The sequence below is a fragment of the Sapajus apella genome, unplaced genomic scaffold (assembly GCF_009761245.1).
Source record: "Sapajus apella isolate SASKATOON/1434 unplaced genomic scaffold, GSC_monkey_1.0 scaffold9, whole genome shotgun sequence".
NCBI lineage: Eukaryota > Metazoa > Chordata > Mammalia > Primates > Cebidae > Sapajus > Sapajus apella.
In genome coordinates, this window is record NW_022436949.1 from 19,716,083 (window position 1) to 19,733,819 (window position 17,737).

Sequence of the window (17,737 nt, forward strand, 5' to 3'; positions counted from 1 at the left end):
TTAGAATAAGTGATCCAGTCACAATGAATCAATTTGCTATTTGAATGAATCAATTTGCTTCTAAACTCCTGACCAACACCAGGGATGATCTGTTTCCTATAACTGTTCCTATACCAACAACAGAGGGAAGACAAGAGAAACAGAATTATGGCCTCCTCTAGGGCATTTGGGAGCCAAAACCCTGTGTTTACCACACTCTCAATTCCTTCCTTTTCTCCCTCCTTTCCTGGCCCCTCCTCCTCCCTGCCTCCCTCAGCAAGTATAAGAGACTACACTCTCCTTTACCTTATTTATCTATAGAATAGTGCTAGATTGTTTTGGAGGGGATTGTTTGCAGTCATTGTATCTTCATGCCAAAGACACAAAAGTTATCGCTAATAAAGAGATGTTCTTTCAGTTAGAAAGTTTTTCTTTTCATAGGCTTTCCCTTCTACTTAATCTTGGTAAGTAGAACAGGAGCTGAAATCCACCCTAACACCATACCTGTTAGACATCAAATCAGTAATTAGATACTTCGCCGTAGAGGAGCATATAAATGAAACAACATAATCTTGAAAGCAAAAAAGAGCCCCCAAATAGCCCAAATAGACATATATCAGATTGGCCATGTCTGCAGGTTTACACATTCTCATGTACATTGGCCAAGCCAGCCCCACCACTACAGAAAGGAGAAAGGATTCTGGCACTGTTTCTTCCAACTCCTCTCATGGCCCTAACATCTATTAAGGTTATATGGCTTAAACTCAGCAACTCTGTTTTAAAATACCCACTCAAGCTAGATGGTTCTAAATAGAACTAATGACAGCCAGAGGAGAAAGGCCTGTAGGAACTTGCTCTGACACAGAGCTGGTGTCTATAAACATGACTAGAAGAGAGCAGAACATCATTCTATCACCATAACTTTTGTGTTTTTACGTGAAGATACAGTAAGATAATAGAAGAAATTACCTGTTTCACAGCCTACCACTGTTCTGTTCTGATAAATAGAGGTAAAGGACAGTTTAGTCTGTCATCTCTCCATATACTTGTATATTATGTGTCAATTTAGTGATTAATCATAAGTATCCACTAACTAGTGTTATGTGCTAAAGATTTGTCTATAGATATAAAAAGCAAATGGACTTGGGAGAAGGAACAAGTGAAAATGTTCATCATTTCACCTGTTTCAACTTCAAAAAGTTCATCACAATTCTTAGTTCAAAAGGCAACTAAAGCCAACCCCACTTACCATTTGTAAAAGGATAAGGGATAATACAGCTAAAGAAATCCAGAATTTGTATTAAACATACTGTTTAACTGCTAATAGCCAGGAAAAAAAAATTTGGATACTTTTTCTCTACCATTTGCATATAAGACTTCAAAGGAAATGGGATACTTTAAAAGAAAGAAGAGAAAAAGTTCATTGCTTAAATAATCTACTCAGTGAATGTGTGTAGAACATCTACAGTGGAAGGTAGCTATGCCAGTGGTTCCCGAATTTATCTATTAGAATCACTTGAGATCTTCAGAAATTCTAAAATACAAAAATTAGCTGGGCGTGGTGGTGTGCACCTGTAATCTTAGTTACTTAGGCACTGAGGCGGGAGGATTGCTTGAGCCCTGGAGGTAGAGACTGCAGTGAGCCCAGACCACACCACTGCCCTGCCCTCCAGTCTGGGTGACAGTAAGACCCTATCTCTTTTTTTTTTTTTTTTTTGAGACGGAGTTTCACTCTTGTTACCCAGACTGGAGTGCAATGGTGCGACCTCGGCTCACCGCAACCTCCGCCTCCTGGGTTCAGGCAATTCTCCTGCCTCAGCCTCCTGAGTAGCTGGGATTACAGGCACGCACCACCACGCCCAGCTAATGTTTTGTATTTTTTTAGTAGAGACGGGGTTTCACTATGTTGACCAGGATGGTCTCGATCTCTTGACCTTGTGATCCACCTGCCTTGGCCTCCCAAAGTGCTGGGATTACAGGCGTGAGCCACCGCGCCCGGCGACCGTATCTCAAAAAATAAATAAATTCCAAAGCCCAGGCCACACTCCACAGCAATTATCTCACAGTCTCTGGGAGTGGGACACGGTCATCACTGGCAATATTTGAAGCTCTGCAGGTGATTCCAGTGTGCAGTAAAATGTGGAAACCACTAGATTATAGAATGTTGTAATTGTCATTGTGCCACTGCACTCCAACCTGGCCACAGATCGAGACTCTGTCTCAAAAAAAAAAAAAAAAAAAAAAAAATCTTATAATTGTCAGTTATATTAAATGAGTATTAATGATTATGATTCATGTGCATGATTATTGTACATTAGTATTTTATTTTCACAACTTACGTGTGTAGTATAATTGTTGCAAATGTTTCTTCTACTTAAAGAAAAATAAATATTTTAGTAATAATTATTGTTAGTCTGCTTGCTAAAATCACACTTGCTACTTCTGTTTTCATGTATCAACAGGAATTGGCAGCAATGAAACAGATTCTCGTTAAGATGCGTAGCAAACATTCTGAGAACAGATTACTTCTCACTAAAACAGAATCAAAAAATGTGACAGAAAATCAGAAATCAAAGACTTTGAATATGCCTAAAGAGCATGGAGACAATATATTTATACCTAAACCAACACTCTTTGTAAGTACAATTTTTAAAACTTAAAATGTTAATATTCCTGATGCTTACTAAATGTATTTTACTTAATTTTTTCCTTTCATATTTATAAAATGAACAGATTTCACAAATATGTTTTATGAAAAGACTTTGAAAGATTTGCATTAATGCATTTTCTGAATGTGTATATTACCTGTCTTATAGATGATAGTATATATTGCTCTAATTCCTCATAAAATATGAAATCAATTAACATAAACTGAAATACATTGTTAGCTAAAAATGTATGTGCACATAAATTAAACAAAAAGAAATAAGAAAAATTTGGATTAAAAGCAAATAAAATACCTTAAATATGTACAGTTATGTGCCAATTTTTAAAAGTAGAGAAAATAAATTAGGAAATATTGAAAATTATATGTTTTAGCAAATAAATATAAATCAAGATTAAAAGGCAAGAAAATCAAAATAGGAGGACCATTATTAAATATTCCATTTTAACTTCAAATGGTTTCTCGAGCATGCTTTCATTTCTCAGAAGAAACATGATTTTTACCTGCTAAACAGAGACTCAAAACCAGAAAGATTTTTCTTTTTTTTTTTTTTTCCTTCTTTTTTTAGAGATGGGATTTCACCATGTTGGCCAGGATGGTCTTGATCTCCTGACCTCATAATCCACCCACCTCAGCCTCCCAAAGTGCTGGGATTACAGGCATGAGCCACCGTGCCCGGCCAAGATTTTTCTATGATACTCTGATTCAGTGAGTCCTCAGAATCTTAATTTTTTATTTTTTATTTTATTTATCTATTTATTTATTTTTTGGAGATGGGGTTTCACCATGTTGGCCAGGATGGTCTTGATCTCCTGACCTAGTGATCCGCCTGCCTGGGCCTCCCAAAGTGCTGGGATTACAGGCGTGAGCCACCACGCCCAGCCTCAGAATCTTAATTTTTTTAACTCCCTAGGTGAGTGTAATAATCAGTCAAAATTGAGAACCTCTGATCTCAGTCATTTTATTATACATGCAGATAATGCTACTCAAGATTAAAGAGTTGAAAGAGATTTTTTAGTGATTATATAATTCAACCTCCCTTTTTAAAAAAAATGAAAATTGGCCAGGTGAGGTGGCTCATGCCTGTAATCCTAGCACTTTGGGAGGCCAAGGTGGGTGGATCACATGAGGTCAGGAGTTCAAGACCAGCCTGGCCATCATGGAGAAACCCCACCTTTATTAAAAAAAAAAAAAGAAAGAAAGAAAGAAAGTTGCAGTTTAGAGAAAATAAAGGACAGTTGGGCAGGCGTGGTGGCTCACGCCTGTAATCCCAGCACTTTGGGAAGCCAAAGCGGGAGGATCACATGAGGTCAGGAGTTCAAGACCAGCCTGGCCAACATGGTGAAACCCTGTCTCTACTAAAAATACAAAAATTACCTGGGTATGGTGACACATGCCTGTAGTCCCAGCTACTTGGGAGGCTGACGCAGGAGAATCGCTTGGGAAGCAGAGGTTGCAGGGAACCATGATGGCACTACTGCACTCCCACCTGGGCGACAGAGGGAAACTCCGCCTCAAAAAAAAAAAAGGGACAATTATTTTAAGGGTACGTGTAGCAGTAATGAAGACTAAGCTTACAGGTGGGAGAAAACAGGATGGCTCAGTTGACCAGCCTGGACACAAGGCGGCAAGTCCATGCATCTTTTCCTCTAGTATATCAGCTTCTCTTTGTTTCTCTCCAAGTTTCTGCTTACTCATATTTTCCACTTACTCACTGGCTTACTCACAGCCCTTTGTCTTGAAACAAGTTTATGTACATTCTCTCTGCATCTACTGTCTTATAATGTAGTTCTCCCTGTTTTTTTCCAAGACTAAGAATCTCATTGGCATAGCTCATTCTTGCTGGGTGATACCCTTTACCCCTTTTTGGCAACACTTCCTAAGGTTATTACCCAGCCTACAGAATGGCTGCCCTTAATGGTGAGTAGGGGTCACACCGTTCCAAATACAGCTGCTGAGGACTGTTTTGTTTTTTTGTTGTTGTTGTTTGTTTGTTTGTTTTTTAATGTTTTTTGAGACAGAACTCACTCTGTCGCCCAGGCTGGAGTGCAATGGTGCAATCTCCGCACACTGCAACCACCTCCCAGGTTCAAGCCCTTCTCCTCTGCCTCAGCCTTCCGAGTAGCTGGGATTACAGGAACCCACCATCATGCCTGGCTAATTTTTTTTTTGTATTTTTGTAGAGACGGGGTTTCACCGTCTTGGCCAGGCTGGTCTCGAACTTCTGACCTCAGGTGATCTGCCTGCCTCAGCCTCCCAAAGTGCTGGGATTACAGGCATGAGCCACCACACCGGACCCTGAGGACTGTTTATTAAGGGCTGTGGCTAGGCAAGTGCTGCTCAGAAAGTGGGCAGAGATTATGGCAGACACTATGCTCTGTCTATTATAACCTAAAGGAAGAAAGTGGATTGCATACATACACATTAATGAGAAATAAGGTCAGATGAAAACCACAAGATACAGCCGAATACTTAAAGCCTGTCAGCACTCTGTGATCCTACTCTGCTCCAGGCAACAGCACCATTCTGACCCTGACCTTCTACAATTCTGGCTTTAGCTTAGTAACCTGATTGTGATTTCCTGGAATACCGGCTATAATCAGTACATGAGTAGTAATAAGATTTCCCCAGTTCCTCCAGATAAGGTTATGCAGTGGTGATAAAATTAAGAAGATTCAATATTAGTTGGGTAGTTCTTTCTTCCTTATTTTTGCTTATCTGGATTTTCTATTTTGTTCTACAATAAAGTTCTTTTTAAATAATAATAAGGGAATTTTTTTTCAAAAGAGGTACAAGCTCAGCTATGTCCTAATGAAAACTGAGAGGTAATACTGTAAACAAGGCAAATCAAGACTATATGCTAATGTAGAATTAGTAATGTGAACTGATTGGGCAACCTGGGGCAAATCATTAAATATCCTCAGTGTGTTCTTATCTGTAAAATTAAGTGGGAGGTTATAATGAAATGAGTTCTGGGCTCCTTTTATTCTAACATGCTATGATTCTCTTCAGGCATCATAAATTTTAGTTATTCTTTTGAGTATTTTCAATTTTCCATAAGAATAATTTTTTATATTTTTTCCGAACTTGTTGATAAGGAATTTACCATGCCAATATTTGAAGTAAGAGCTAATCATTTTATAATCTCATGGTTTTATACCCAAAATGAAAACATTTCTAATTCTAGAACCTTTGGCTGAAAGTATCTGCTATGGGTATTTTCCCCAATATTAAATTCAGTGATGGATGGGTGGATGGATGAGCATTTCCATATGCATTGACAATATGAGGCGAGCCACACAAAACTGTTAACTGGGCAATGGAGTGGGAACAGTGCTGTGATAAAGATGAGGAGAAATAAGAGCTTGACTTTCTTTTGACACTTCGATATTCCTCTGAAGACATTTTTTTAATGTGCTTTTGTATATGTTTACAAATTTTCACAGTGTACACGTGATTTTTTTTTTGAGTCAGAGTCTCCCTCTGTCACTCAGGCTGGATTGCAGTGGTGTGATCTCGGCTCACTACAACCTCCGCCTCCCAGGTGCAAGCAATTCTCCTGCCTCAGCCTCCCAAGTAGCTGGGATTGCAGGTGTCCACTACCATGCCTGGCTAATTTTTATATTTTTAGTAGAGATGGGGTTTTGCCATGTTGGCCAGGCTGGTCTTGAACTCCTGACTTCAAATGATCCTTATGCCTCGGCCAACCAAAGTGCGGAGATTACAGGCGTGAGCCACCTTGCCCCGCCATATGTGATATTTATATATGAAGGCAACCTCAAAAGTTACATTTTATAGAAAAGCTCTGGCCTTTGAAGTGACACATGTGACGGAGTTGTTGTTCAGGCATTTAATGTGTCAACAAAAACTAATTCAACCAGAGAATGTAAGTGCCTTAAGGACAGAAACTGTATTCCTTTTGTTTTGCATAGCACCTAAACAAAGCAAATACTCAATAAATATTTGCTGAGGAGAGAAGCAGTTACTTGTCTTCGCAGTTTAGTTACATTCTTAGCTGTTAAAACTGGGTGGGGAACTTTAAAACTGAACTATGTCAGGTATAACCTTAAGACTAAATAAATAAATAAATAAATAAAAACTGAACTACAGGAAGAATGAAAGTTTCACCTCCCATGACTCTAGTTAATGCTATTCTGCAACAGGCAACTTCTGTCTTCTTTATTCAGAAACACCCAGTTCATTCCCACTAAGAACCTACTTTCTCTCTTAAGGTAGCTTTTTGCTGTGCTATCTCTTTTCCCAGCCTCACTTATCTCTTTGTGAGAAAAACCTAGAGCTATTCTAATCTGGATTAGAACAACCTTCCTTTTTCCTTCCTTTCCTTGGACTCTTTTGCTGCTTTTCTGCCGCCATCCTATTTGAAAATACAGTTTATACTCAGGATTCACATAATTGTCATTATTTTCTCAATACTTTATTAAAAATGCAGATACTGGCCAGGCATGGTGGCTAACACCTGTAATCTCAACACTTTGGGAGGCCAAGGCAGGTGGATCACCTGAGGTCAGGAGTTCAAGACCAGCCTGACCAGCATGGAGAAACCCTGTCTCTACTAAAAATGCAAAATTAGCTGGGCGTGGTAGCACATGCCTGTAATCCCAGCTACTCAGGAAGTTGAGACAGGAGAATCTCTTGAACCCAGAAGGCAGAGGTTGCCATGAGCCGAGATCGTGCCATTGCACCCAGCCTGAACAACAAGAATGAAACTCCGTCTCAAAAAGAAAAAAAAAGATGCAGATACCAGCAACTCTGCTTTTAGTCTTTTCACTAAGTAGATTATAAGCATTAAAACAAAAAGAGCTCGGGTACAGTGGCTCACACCTGTAATCCCAGCACTTTGAGGAGCCAAGGCACATGGATCACCTGAGGTCAGGAGTTCAAGACCAGCCTGGCCAACATAGTGAAACGCCACCTCTACTAAAAATACCAAAATTATCCAGCTCTGGCGATGCATGCCTGTAGTCCCAGCTGCCCAGGAGGCTAAGGCAAGAGAATCGCTTGGACCTGGGAGGTGGAGGTTGCAGTGAGCCAACATTATGCTTCCACACTCCAGCCTGGGTGACAGAGCAAGACTTCAGGTAGGGTAGAAAACAAGAAGACTGTGCACCTCCAGTATATAGTGTTTGAAGTGTCTGATTTCTCGTGAGTTTATGATATAGTTCAGGTCTTGGCTTGTATTTGTTATCTCATTGGCTAGCATATGTTGAATGGGTAGATAAGTTTATATAATTGATACATAAGTGGTTATATGAACAACGTGATTCCCTGTAAGTGTTTTGAAAAGCTACACGTCATCTGGAAGTCTCATACTGTCAACCAAGCTAGAGGGCAATGGCACTGTCTTGGCTCACTGCAACCTCCACCACCCGGGTCCAAGCAGTTCTGCCTCAGCGTTCTGAGTAGTTAGGATTACAGGTATATGCCACCATGCCTGGCTAATTTTTTGTATTTTTCATAGAGATGGGGTTTCACCATATTGGCCAGGCTGGTCTCCAAACCCCTGACCTCAGATAATCCACCCGCCTCAGCCTCCCAAAGTGCTGGGATTACAGGTATGAGACACCACACCTAGCCTGGAAGGAAAATTAGTGCAGTCAATTCAAGAAGTGTTCACTGACTATATGCAAGAGGCTGTGATGATCAGTAAGATATCAGCATTAAAAATGCTGCTTCTCAAAAAAATTAAAAAATTAAAAATAATTTTTAAAAAATGCTGCTCCTCTAGGATCAAGCTTAGTAAACAATAACATAAGGCAAGATCAGTTAGCCTACTTTTTTTGTTTTGTTTTTGAGACAGGATCTTGCTCAGTCTGTCACCCGGTCTGCGGCATGAACACAGCTCACTGCAGCCTTGACCTCCCAAGCTCAAGCAATCCTCCTGACTCAGTTCCCAAGCAGCTGACAGCACACATGCACACCAACACACCCAACTAAATGTGTTTATTTTTTTGTAGAGACAGAGTCTCACTGCATTGCTCAGGCTGGTCTTGAACTCTCGGGCTCAAACAGTCCTCCCACCTTGGCTTCCCAAAGTGCTGGGATTATAGCCATGAGCCACTGCACCTGGCGTGGGTATCCTACTTTAATGGAAATACAAATTGCAACAAAAACTCAAAGAAAGAATAGACACTTTAGTTTTGGAGGACTCTAGGCTGCCTTGTCAGAAGGAGGTATTTGAGCTTGCTTTAAACAATGCATGGGATTTTGACAAGTGAAGATGAGTGTTATTTAGAAATTCCAAAGGCAAAGAAAATATGATACGCACAAAATATTTTCTAACTTGTTCTCCTTTTTATTGTTGAAAAGTAGGATATCTAAGGCTGGGCACTGGTGTTCACGTCTGTAATCCCAGCACTTTTGGAGGCCGAGGCATGTGGATCAGCTGAGGTCAGGAGGTTGAGAACAGCCTAACCAACATGGAGAAACCCCGTCTCTACTAAAAAATACAAAAAAAAAAAAAAAAAATTAGCCAGGCATGGTGGTGCATGCCTGTAATCCTGGCTTCTCAGGAGGCTGAGGCAAGATAATTGCTTGACCCTGGGAGGCGGAGGTTGCCATGAGCCAAGATCGAGACATTGCACTCCAGCCTGGGCAACAAGAGCAAAACTCCATCAAAAAAAAAAAAAAAAGAATAGGATGTCTAATATGTATTTTCTATATCTAGATGTTATTCCTTTCTTACTATATATATTCTTATGTGTGACTTTAGTCAATTCACTACGTATTAACCCTTTCCCTTAGGACAAAAGGGAAATAAAAGTAGATAAGTTATACCTAGAGTAGTCACATTAATAGAGACAGAAAGTAGAATGTGTTTGCCAGGAGCTAGAGGGTATGGGGATTTATTGCTTATCAGGTGGAAAGTTTCAGTCAAGCAAAATCAAGAGTTCTATGGATGGATAGTGGTGATAGTGCATTATAATGTGAATGTATAATACCACTGATCTGTACATTTTTAAATGGTTAAATGATAAATGTTACATGTATCTTAGCAAAATCTTATTTTTAAAATTTTTTTAAAGCCTGGGCAAAAACCCTTGTGAGACCCTGCCTCTACAAAAACGTTTTTAAAAAAATTAGCCAGGCATGATGGTGTGTGCCTGTGGTACTAAGCTACTTGGGAGGTTGAGGTGGGAAGAGCCCAGGAGGTTGAGGCTGCAGTGAGCCATGTTTATGCCTCTGCCCTCAAGCCTGGGTGACAGAGCAACACCCTGTCTCAAAAATATATATAAAATGATGAAATCTAAGATAAAAAATAAATTTGAAATTCTAATTTAATTTAAAAATTGTAAGTAGATACTGTAGATTATAAAATGTTTTTCTCATTGTTCATGAAAGTTTATAGTTTTATCAAAAATGGAATGTAGCAGTTTTTTGTAATATAATAATATAATGAGTACAATTGGTTGTATTTAGACGAGTGACAAGGATGCCACACTAGGGTAGCGTCAGCAGAGAGTCGTGTCCTAATGCTGTGCTTCCCAACATTTTTTAAAACACACATGGAAAATTATAATATTTGTATGGCATGACAGGATAACCGAACTTTGCTGGTAGATTGAAGGGACTCCAGCCACCCCTGACACTGGGGGCTGAGGAGATTAGAAGCTCCACATTCCTGTAACACTTCTTCTTTTTCTTATTTGTGTTTAGAAGCTCTGGTCTGACTCCCCTCCCCTGCCCCAACTCTGTTGCCCCGGCTGGAGTGCAGTGGTGTGATCTTGGCTCATTGCAACCTCCGCTTCCTGGGTTCAAGTGATTCTCCCACCTCAGTCTCCCAAGTAGCTGGGATTACAGGCACCCACCACCACACCCAGCTAATTTTTGTATTTTTAGTAGAGACGGGGTTTCACCTTATTGGCCAGGCTGGCCTCAAACTCCTAACCTCAAGTGATCTGCCCACCGAGGCCCCCCAGAGTGATGGGATTACAGTAGACATGAGCCACCAAACCTGGCCCAGTGTCACTTTTTTATGTTTAATGTACACTCATCTCACTGAAGTATGATCAGACTTAAACATACCTAGCTGTGTACGTGCACATTTTTAAATATTCATCCTTTAATTTTTAGTGTTGGAAATACTAATTGTAACCTCTTCCTGATGTTATTTACTTTAGCTGGTGAGCTAAGCTAGAAATCGAATTTTTTAGTGAGCATGGAATGAAGCTGACTGATCTCAGACAGTTTCACATTTTGTTAATGGTAAAGCCAGATCAACTGTCTTAAACTCACTTAACTTGGGCCCCGCCTGTGAGGACTTCTCAATATTCATTTATTTGGTTTCCAGTTTATATCTTTTTTGAAAAACAACATAATTATATCTACCAGACATAGTCTTTCTTTTCTTTAGAGAAGTGGTAGTACTGGTTACACACTAATAGATTCTTAATTCCTAGCTCTTTTTTTAGATTACAGAAATAATCCACCAGGCTTATTAAGTCTGCATTTATCAGTCATCATTCTTTCTAATTTTAACAAACTTTCTCAATGGGTTATAATCCCCACGTTATATATTAACATTTTAGCTGGCTAATTCTAGATGACACAGAAGTACCTATCTTATCAGTTATTTGTTTCCAAAATCACTATGTAACATAGTTAATTACTTCTGGTAGGTTTCCAGTTAATCTTGTCATTTGTTTCTACAGTGGCTTTGTGCTCTCTCTTCTAAATCTGGAATATAATATACTTTGGGGCCTGTTAATACTCCACTAACAATTGAAGGTTTTTATTAATTTGTATGCATATATATTTTTATGTGTATATAAAATACATATGCATATATATATAGTGTGTGTGTATATATGTATATACATATATATATGGCATCATATCATGGAACCTATAAATCTTATATTTAAAATAAGGACCTTACTCAGTTAAATGGTTAATCCCATTAATAACTGAAGCAGAATGTCAAATTTTGTCATATAAAGCACCATCTTATGGATATGGAGGGAAGTAATTTTAATAAAATAGAAAAAAAGAAACACTACTGATCAAACAGCTAAAAGAATGGAATTATCAAAATAAAAAGCAGTTAATTTTTTTTATGTTTTTGTGAGGGAGTCTCACTCTGTCACCCAGGCTGGAGTGCAGGGGTGCAATCTTGGCTCACTTCAACCTCCACCTTCTGGTTTCAAGCAATTCTCCAAAAAACAATTAATTATACATCTGAATTATTTTGCTGTGCCCATTTTAACGATTAGTTACCGAGAGCCAGCAATTCTATTGAATATTCTTTGTTTTGTTTTTACCTTTCTTTAAAAATGTCAGAACCATTCTGAGCAGGCAGCTCATATAAAAACAGACTACAGACCATAGTTTACTGATCCGTGATCTGTCATCTCAGGAGCTGATAAAAAGCTTAGAAACTTCAGTGTCTGGAACTTAAGGCTATCACTAATGGCTAGCACATTACTGACTAAAATATCTGGAAATGAAGAATATACATTTCATAAAAATCAGAAATAAACTTTTTTTATGGAATCTGTTCAAATTTTGGTAGGGATGAGAGTTACATACTAACATAGATGAGAAATGACTGTGACATACTCTGTTCTAATGAAATTAACAGAGAACCTGAATTTATAACCAAAGGAAGAAGTTCACCAGTAGAAAGATTGAACATATCTTTGAATGATACAAATAACTATGAGTTCATACAGCAAAATATGCTGTTTCCATGCCTTACTGGTTAATTATTCCTACTCAGAAATTGGGCTGTTGCTTAGAATCACAAGTACTACCCCTGATGCTTATAAAGGGTGATGTTGCCTAATTAGTTGGAAACATATTACTGCATTTTACTGTAGTAGAATTTTCTTTTGTCTTGCATAGTAGAAAGATTGAATATAGACTCACATGAAACTTAATGTCTAGACTTAAAAAGAACTGAAAGGCTTCTGTCATAGCAGACCCACACATTCATCTATTCATTGAAAAAATGTTTATTGATCACTTACTTTGTGCCGAGTACTGTTCCAAGCAGTAGAAATATAAACAATTCCTGCCTTTTGTGGAATTGATGATGTTATTTAATTCCACAAAAGGAATAAGACCTTACATTCTTGGATGGAGATAGACCATAAACCAACAAACAAAAAAATAAATAAATTGAACAGAAAGTGAAAATGTGACAAATAATATGGAGAAAAATATTATATATGAGGTAACTGAGAAGTCCTCAATTTGCCCACTTTACAAAATTAATAAATGGCTGGAACCTGTGCCTTAACCACTGCGCTATAAGTGCTCAAACCACCAAAATCCAAGGCGGCATGACATCGAACACCTACTGCTGGCCAGACACTTTCCCGCGTGCTGAAGATGCAAGATGAATAGATGAATGGTATACACTAAGGGTAGAAGAGTCAGCATCTCTAGGAATTGTGTCCCACTGCTAGTTCAGCAGCTTTAGCAAATTGTTGTCTCTCACCTACAGACCTGGAGATAACTATTTCAGGACAAGTATGTGGCCCTATGAAGTCGTCAGGAACCTAGCTTCCTTCTTCCTTTCTCTTCAGCCATCCTTAGAGTGTGGCGTCTGCTCTGAGAATCACAGTATGGTTGCTCTGGCCTTGGCCATCACATCTGCATTCTAAGCAGGAAGTAAGAAAAAGAGAAGAAAGGCCGGGCGCGGTGGCTCAAGCCTGTAATCCCAGCACTGTGGGAGGCCGAGGCGGGTGGATCACGAGGTCAAGAGATCGAGACCATCCTGGTCAACATGGTGAAACCCCGTCTCTACTAAAAATACAAAAAATTAGCTGGGCGTGGTGGCGCGTGCCTGTAATCCCAGCGACTCAGGAGGCTGGGGCAGGAGAATTGCCTGAACCCGGGAGGCGGAGGTTGCAGTGAGCTGAGATCGCGCCATTGCACTCCAGCCTGGGTAACAAGAGTGAAACTCCGTCTCAAAAAAAAAAAAAAAAGAAAAAGGGAAGAAAACACAGCCTCCCTTTCTGAAGGAGTTTTTCCCTAAGTCCTACCCAACATCTTCAACTTATATCCCATTGGCCAGAACTTAGTCATATGGCCACACCTAGCAGCAAGGAAGGCTGATAAATGTTTTATACTGGATGACTCTGTTGCTTTACTGATAAAATCAGAGTTCTGTTAAGAAGGGGGAAATAGATATATGCTAGATGCACCAGCAGCCTCCACACTTGATCTGAGCCAAAAGGCCGAGAAGTGATTCCAGTAGCCTCTGTAACAGGGTTTGATTTATTTTTATATCCCCAGAACCTAACACAAGGACTGGCACAGAGTAGGTAGTCAAATAAATGTCATTAAACTAATCTCAAGTACAAATAATTTAGTTCATGTTGGAGAGTGTCAAGAAATAGGATTAGAGGCCAGGTGTAGTGGCTCACGCCTATAATCCAGAACTTTGGGAGGCCGAGGTGGGTGGATCACCTGAGGTCAGGAGTTCAAAACCAGCCTGGCCATCATGGTGAAAACCCATCTTTTTAAAAAATAAATAAATATAATAAAAGAAATAGGATTAGATAAGTAAGTATGGGTCAGATCCTAAAGGGGCCAACCTTTTAAGTGAAATGTAGTTAGAACATGATGGAGATGGTGAAGTTCACTGAAAATAACCTGAGAATAAGGAACATATTTCAGCCCTACTGGAAGAGACTTTGAAATTAAAATGGTTGTGATCAAAAATCTGAAAAGTCACCCTGTGAAGTAGCAAGGCAGTTAATCCCCAAGATAAGGTACACTTGACTGTGGCAAATCGGTCTCATTAACACATCTGAAGAGAAGACATATTAGGGGTGGGAGTAATGGTCTGCAATGTAACAGACACAGATAAAAGGAGAATCAGGAAGAACCGTATGCCATTGAAGTTCTTATACCAGGCCTGGCGAGGTGGCTCACGCCTGTAATCCCAGGACTTTAGGAGGCTGAGGCAGGCAGAACACAAGGTCAGGAGTTCGACACCAGCCTGGCCAATATGGTGAAACCCTGTCTCTACTAAAAATACAAAAATTAGCCAGGTGTGGTAGCTCACGCCTGTAGTCTCAACTACTTGGAAGACTAAGGCAGGAGAATCGCTTGAACCCAGAGGCAGAGGTTGCAGTGAGCCAAGACCATGCCACTGCACTCCAGCCTGGACAACAGAGCAAGACTCCATCTGAGGGAAAAAAAAAAAAAAAAAAAAAAGTCTTATACTGCCTTTTCTGAGTATTAAGATTCCTTTTTAATGCCAAAGTTTTTATTTACCTTCTCCCTATAAACAAATAGCAATAGTAAACATCTTAGTGTCAGTTGATTGAGGAAATGCGAATGTTCAAACTAATTCTTCATCCTTTGGTATAATCTTGAGGATCTGTAGCTTAGTCTATACTAGTTGCTTTTTCTTTTTTTGTCCAGGAGTCACAGTTAAGAAAACCATTTACATTATGACCTAGTGACAATCACAGTTTCACAAAACAGAACTTATCCCCACTAGGGCCAATACTCTGATATTTTCTATGCTAGTCTTATTTCTTCTCTCCCCCCGCCCGCCCCCCGCAATTCTGGTCTTTACCTACTAGGCAGAGTTCATTACCCATGGGTTGAGATCTGCAATTTAAAGAACAATGGCAGACATGTTCTTCTATGACCAAGAATAATGAGAGCCCTAGACTTTTAGCTGGCTCACCTTTCCCAATCACCCAGATCTGACTGTATGAGAATCATGCAATTCCCTAGTTTTACTCTGACTTTTCCTCATCTTAACAACAAATAAAAAGCTGAGCTGGAAAAACACCAACTTTTCTTAAATACATAAGAGAAGTGAGGTCACAGGGCGAACCGCTGCCCCCAAAATTGGAAAGCTAGGCCAGTACAGAGAATGCTGATGTATGAGAGCAAAACCTTGCATGGATGGGAACCAGTGCTGGGGTAGGAAAACCTGAATGTTACTGATGAGTTGCTAGAGGTTAGGTATGGACAAGTCTGAAAGTTAAAAACTCCAGTCATAGGAGGGATCCCCACACTCTTGTGAGTTTTAACTTTAGAAGCTTGACCTAGTTCTTGCAGTCAATATTGGGAGAAAATCCTCTTCTGTTTCCAGGAGGAAGGGGAAAGAGAACACTTTGCAATATGCCAGAGAACTCTGTTCTCAACAAGGTCTTCCCTCAGGAGAAACTATTTAACTAGAACCCACCCTGCCAGGGCTTTATGAAAGCCTAACTGACCTGGGAAAAATGAAATACCCAACTCCAGCCCACCTAGCCATCATGGCCCACCTAAAAGGGGAAAAAACTGAGAAACGTTTGAAGTTCACATGCCAGAGGCACATTCTCACCGAAAGACTGAGACCTAATCATAGGACCACAAGATAACTTCCCTATGCTAAAGGCTCATTTACAGCAGTTTCTTTTACCCAGTATATTATGTCCGGTTACCAGGAAAAACTCACCAGATAGAGTAAAAGCCAGAAACACAGTTTGGAGAGACAGTGCAAGCATCAGAACCAGAGTCAATTGTGCCACAAATGTTGGAATTATCAGAGATCCTAAAACAATCATGATTAGTATACTAAAGGGCTGCAATAGATAAAGTAGACAACATGCAAGAACAGGTGGGAACTGTGAGCAGAAAGATGAAAATCCTAAGAAGGAATCCCCAAAAAAAGAAGTACTAAAAATCAAAACCACTGTAACAGAAATGACAAATGCCAGCCGGTTGCAGTAGCTCACACTGTAATCCCAGCACTTTGGGAGGCCAAGGTGGGTGGATCACCTGAGATCAGGAGGTTGAGACCAGCCTGGCCAACATGATGAAACCCCATCTCTACTAAAAATATTTTAAAAAGCTAGGAGTGGTGGCGGGCCCCTGTAATCCCAGCTACTGAGGAGGCTGAGGCAAGGAGAATTGCTTGAACCCAGGAGGCCAAGGTTACAGTGAGCCAAGATCACACCGCTGCACTCCAGCCTGGGCAACAGAGAAAGACTATCTCAAAAAAAAAAAAAAAATGACAGATGCCTTCGATACCCTGATTAGTACAGTGAACGCGGCTGAGGAAATAATCTCTAACCTTAAGGATATGTCAGGCCAGGCGCAGTGGCTTACTTCTGTAATCCCAGCACTTTGGGAGACCTAGGCGAGAGGATCACTTGAGCCCAGGGTTCCAGACCAACCTGGGCAACGTAAGAGACCCCATCTCTACACACACACACACACACACACACACTCACTCACTCACTCACTCACTCACACACCTTAGCCAGGCGCAGTGGTGCACACATGTGGTCCCAGTTACTCAGGGAGCTGAAGTGGGAGGATCACTTGAACCCAGAAGATCGAGGCTGCAGTAAGCCATGATCATGCCACTGCACTCCAGCCTGGGCAACAGAGCAAGACCATGTCTGTCCACCAGAAAAAAACGGGGGGGCGGGGCGTGTAGTCTAACAGAAACCTCTAAAAAACATAATATTCAAGGACTACAGGATGACTACAAAAGCTATAGCTTGTATTTAATGAGAATATTAGAAGGAGAAGGAACAAAGGAGCAGAAGAAATGTTTGAAACAATGACAGAATTTTCCCCAAACTAATGTCAGACACCAAACCACAGACCCAGAGAACTCGAGAACACCAAGAAAGATAAATACAAAAAGAAAAAGAAAGCACTACACTTAAGCATATCATTTTCAAACTAGATAAAGATGAAAGATAGATAAAATCAAGATAAAGACAAAATCCTAGCCTGAGAAATATGGCAAAACCCCATCTCTACAAAAAAAATTATAAAAATTAGCTGAGAGTGATGGCATGCACCCATATTCCCAGGTACTCAGGAGGCTGAGGTGGGAGGATCGCTTCAGCCCGGGAGACTGAGGCTACAGAGAGCCATGGTCGTACCATTCCAGCCTGGGAGACAGAGCAAGAACCTATCTCAAAAAAAAGAAAAAAGTCCTGAAAGAAGCCAGAGAAAAGTTACACTTTACCTATAGAGAAACAAAGATGAGGATAACATCTGACTTCTCAGAAACAGTGCAAGCCAAGAAGAGTGGAGTGAAACATTTAAAGTTATAAAAGAACAAAACCACCATCCTAAAATTCTATACCCTGCAAAATTATT

At 40.1% G+C, this 17,737-nt stretch overlaps 1 protein-coding gene and 1 long non-coding RNA gene across 4 annotated transcripts in view; both read left to right on the plus strand.

The window, feature by feature from the left end:
- Positions 1–17,737, plus strand: part of PIBF1 (progesterone immunomodulatory binding factor 1) — a 228,488-nt gene that overhangs the window by 207,767 nt on the left and 2,984 nt on the right. For 2 of the 3 annotated variants that reach the window (XM_032277352.1, XM_032277353.1), the window contains exon 17: positions 2,442–2,615. The exons of the other annotated variant lie outside the window; for it this stretch is intronic. In XM_032277352.1, the coding sequence (XP_032133243.1) occupies positions 2,442–2,615 (174 nt within the window). The remainder of the gene's footprint in view (positions 1–2,441; positions 2,616–17,737) is intronic. 3 annotated transcript variants of the gene reach the window in all.
- LOC116551285 lies at positions 7,229–17,568 on the plus strand. The gene is made up of 2 exons (XR_004268825.1): positions 7,229–7,278; positions 17,457–17,568. It is a non-coding gene; the product is annotated as an uncharacterized LOC116551285 (long non-coding RNA).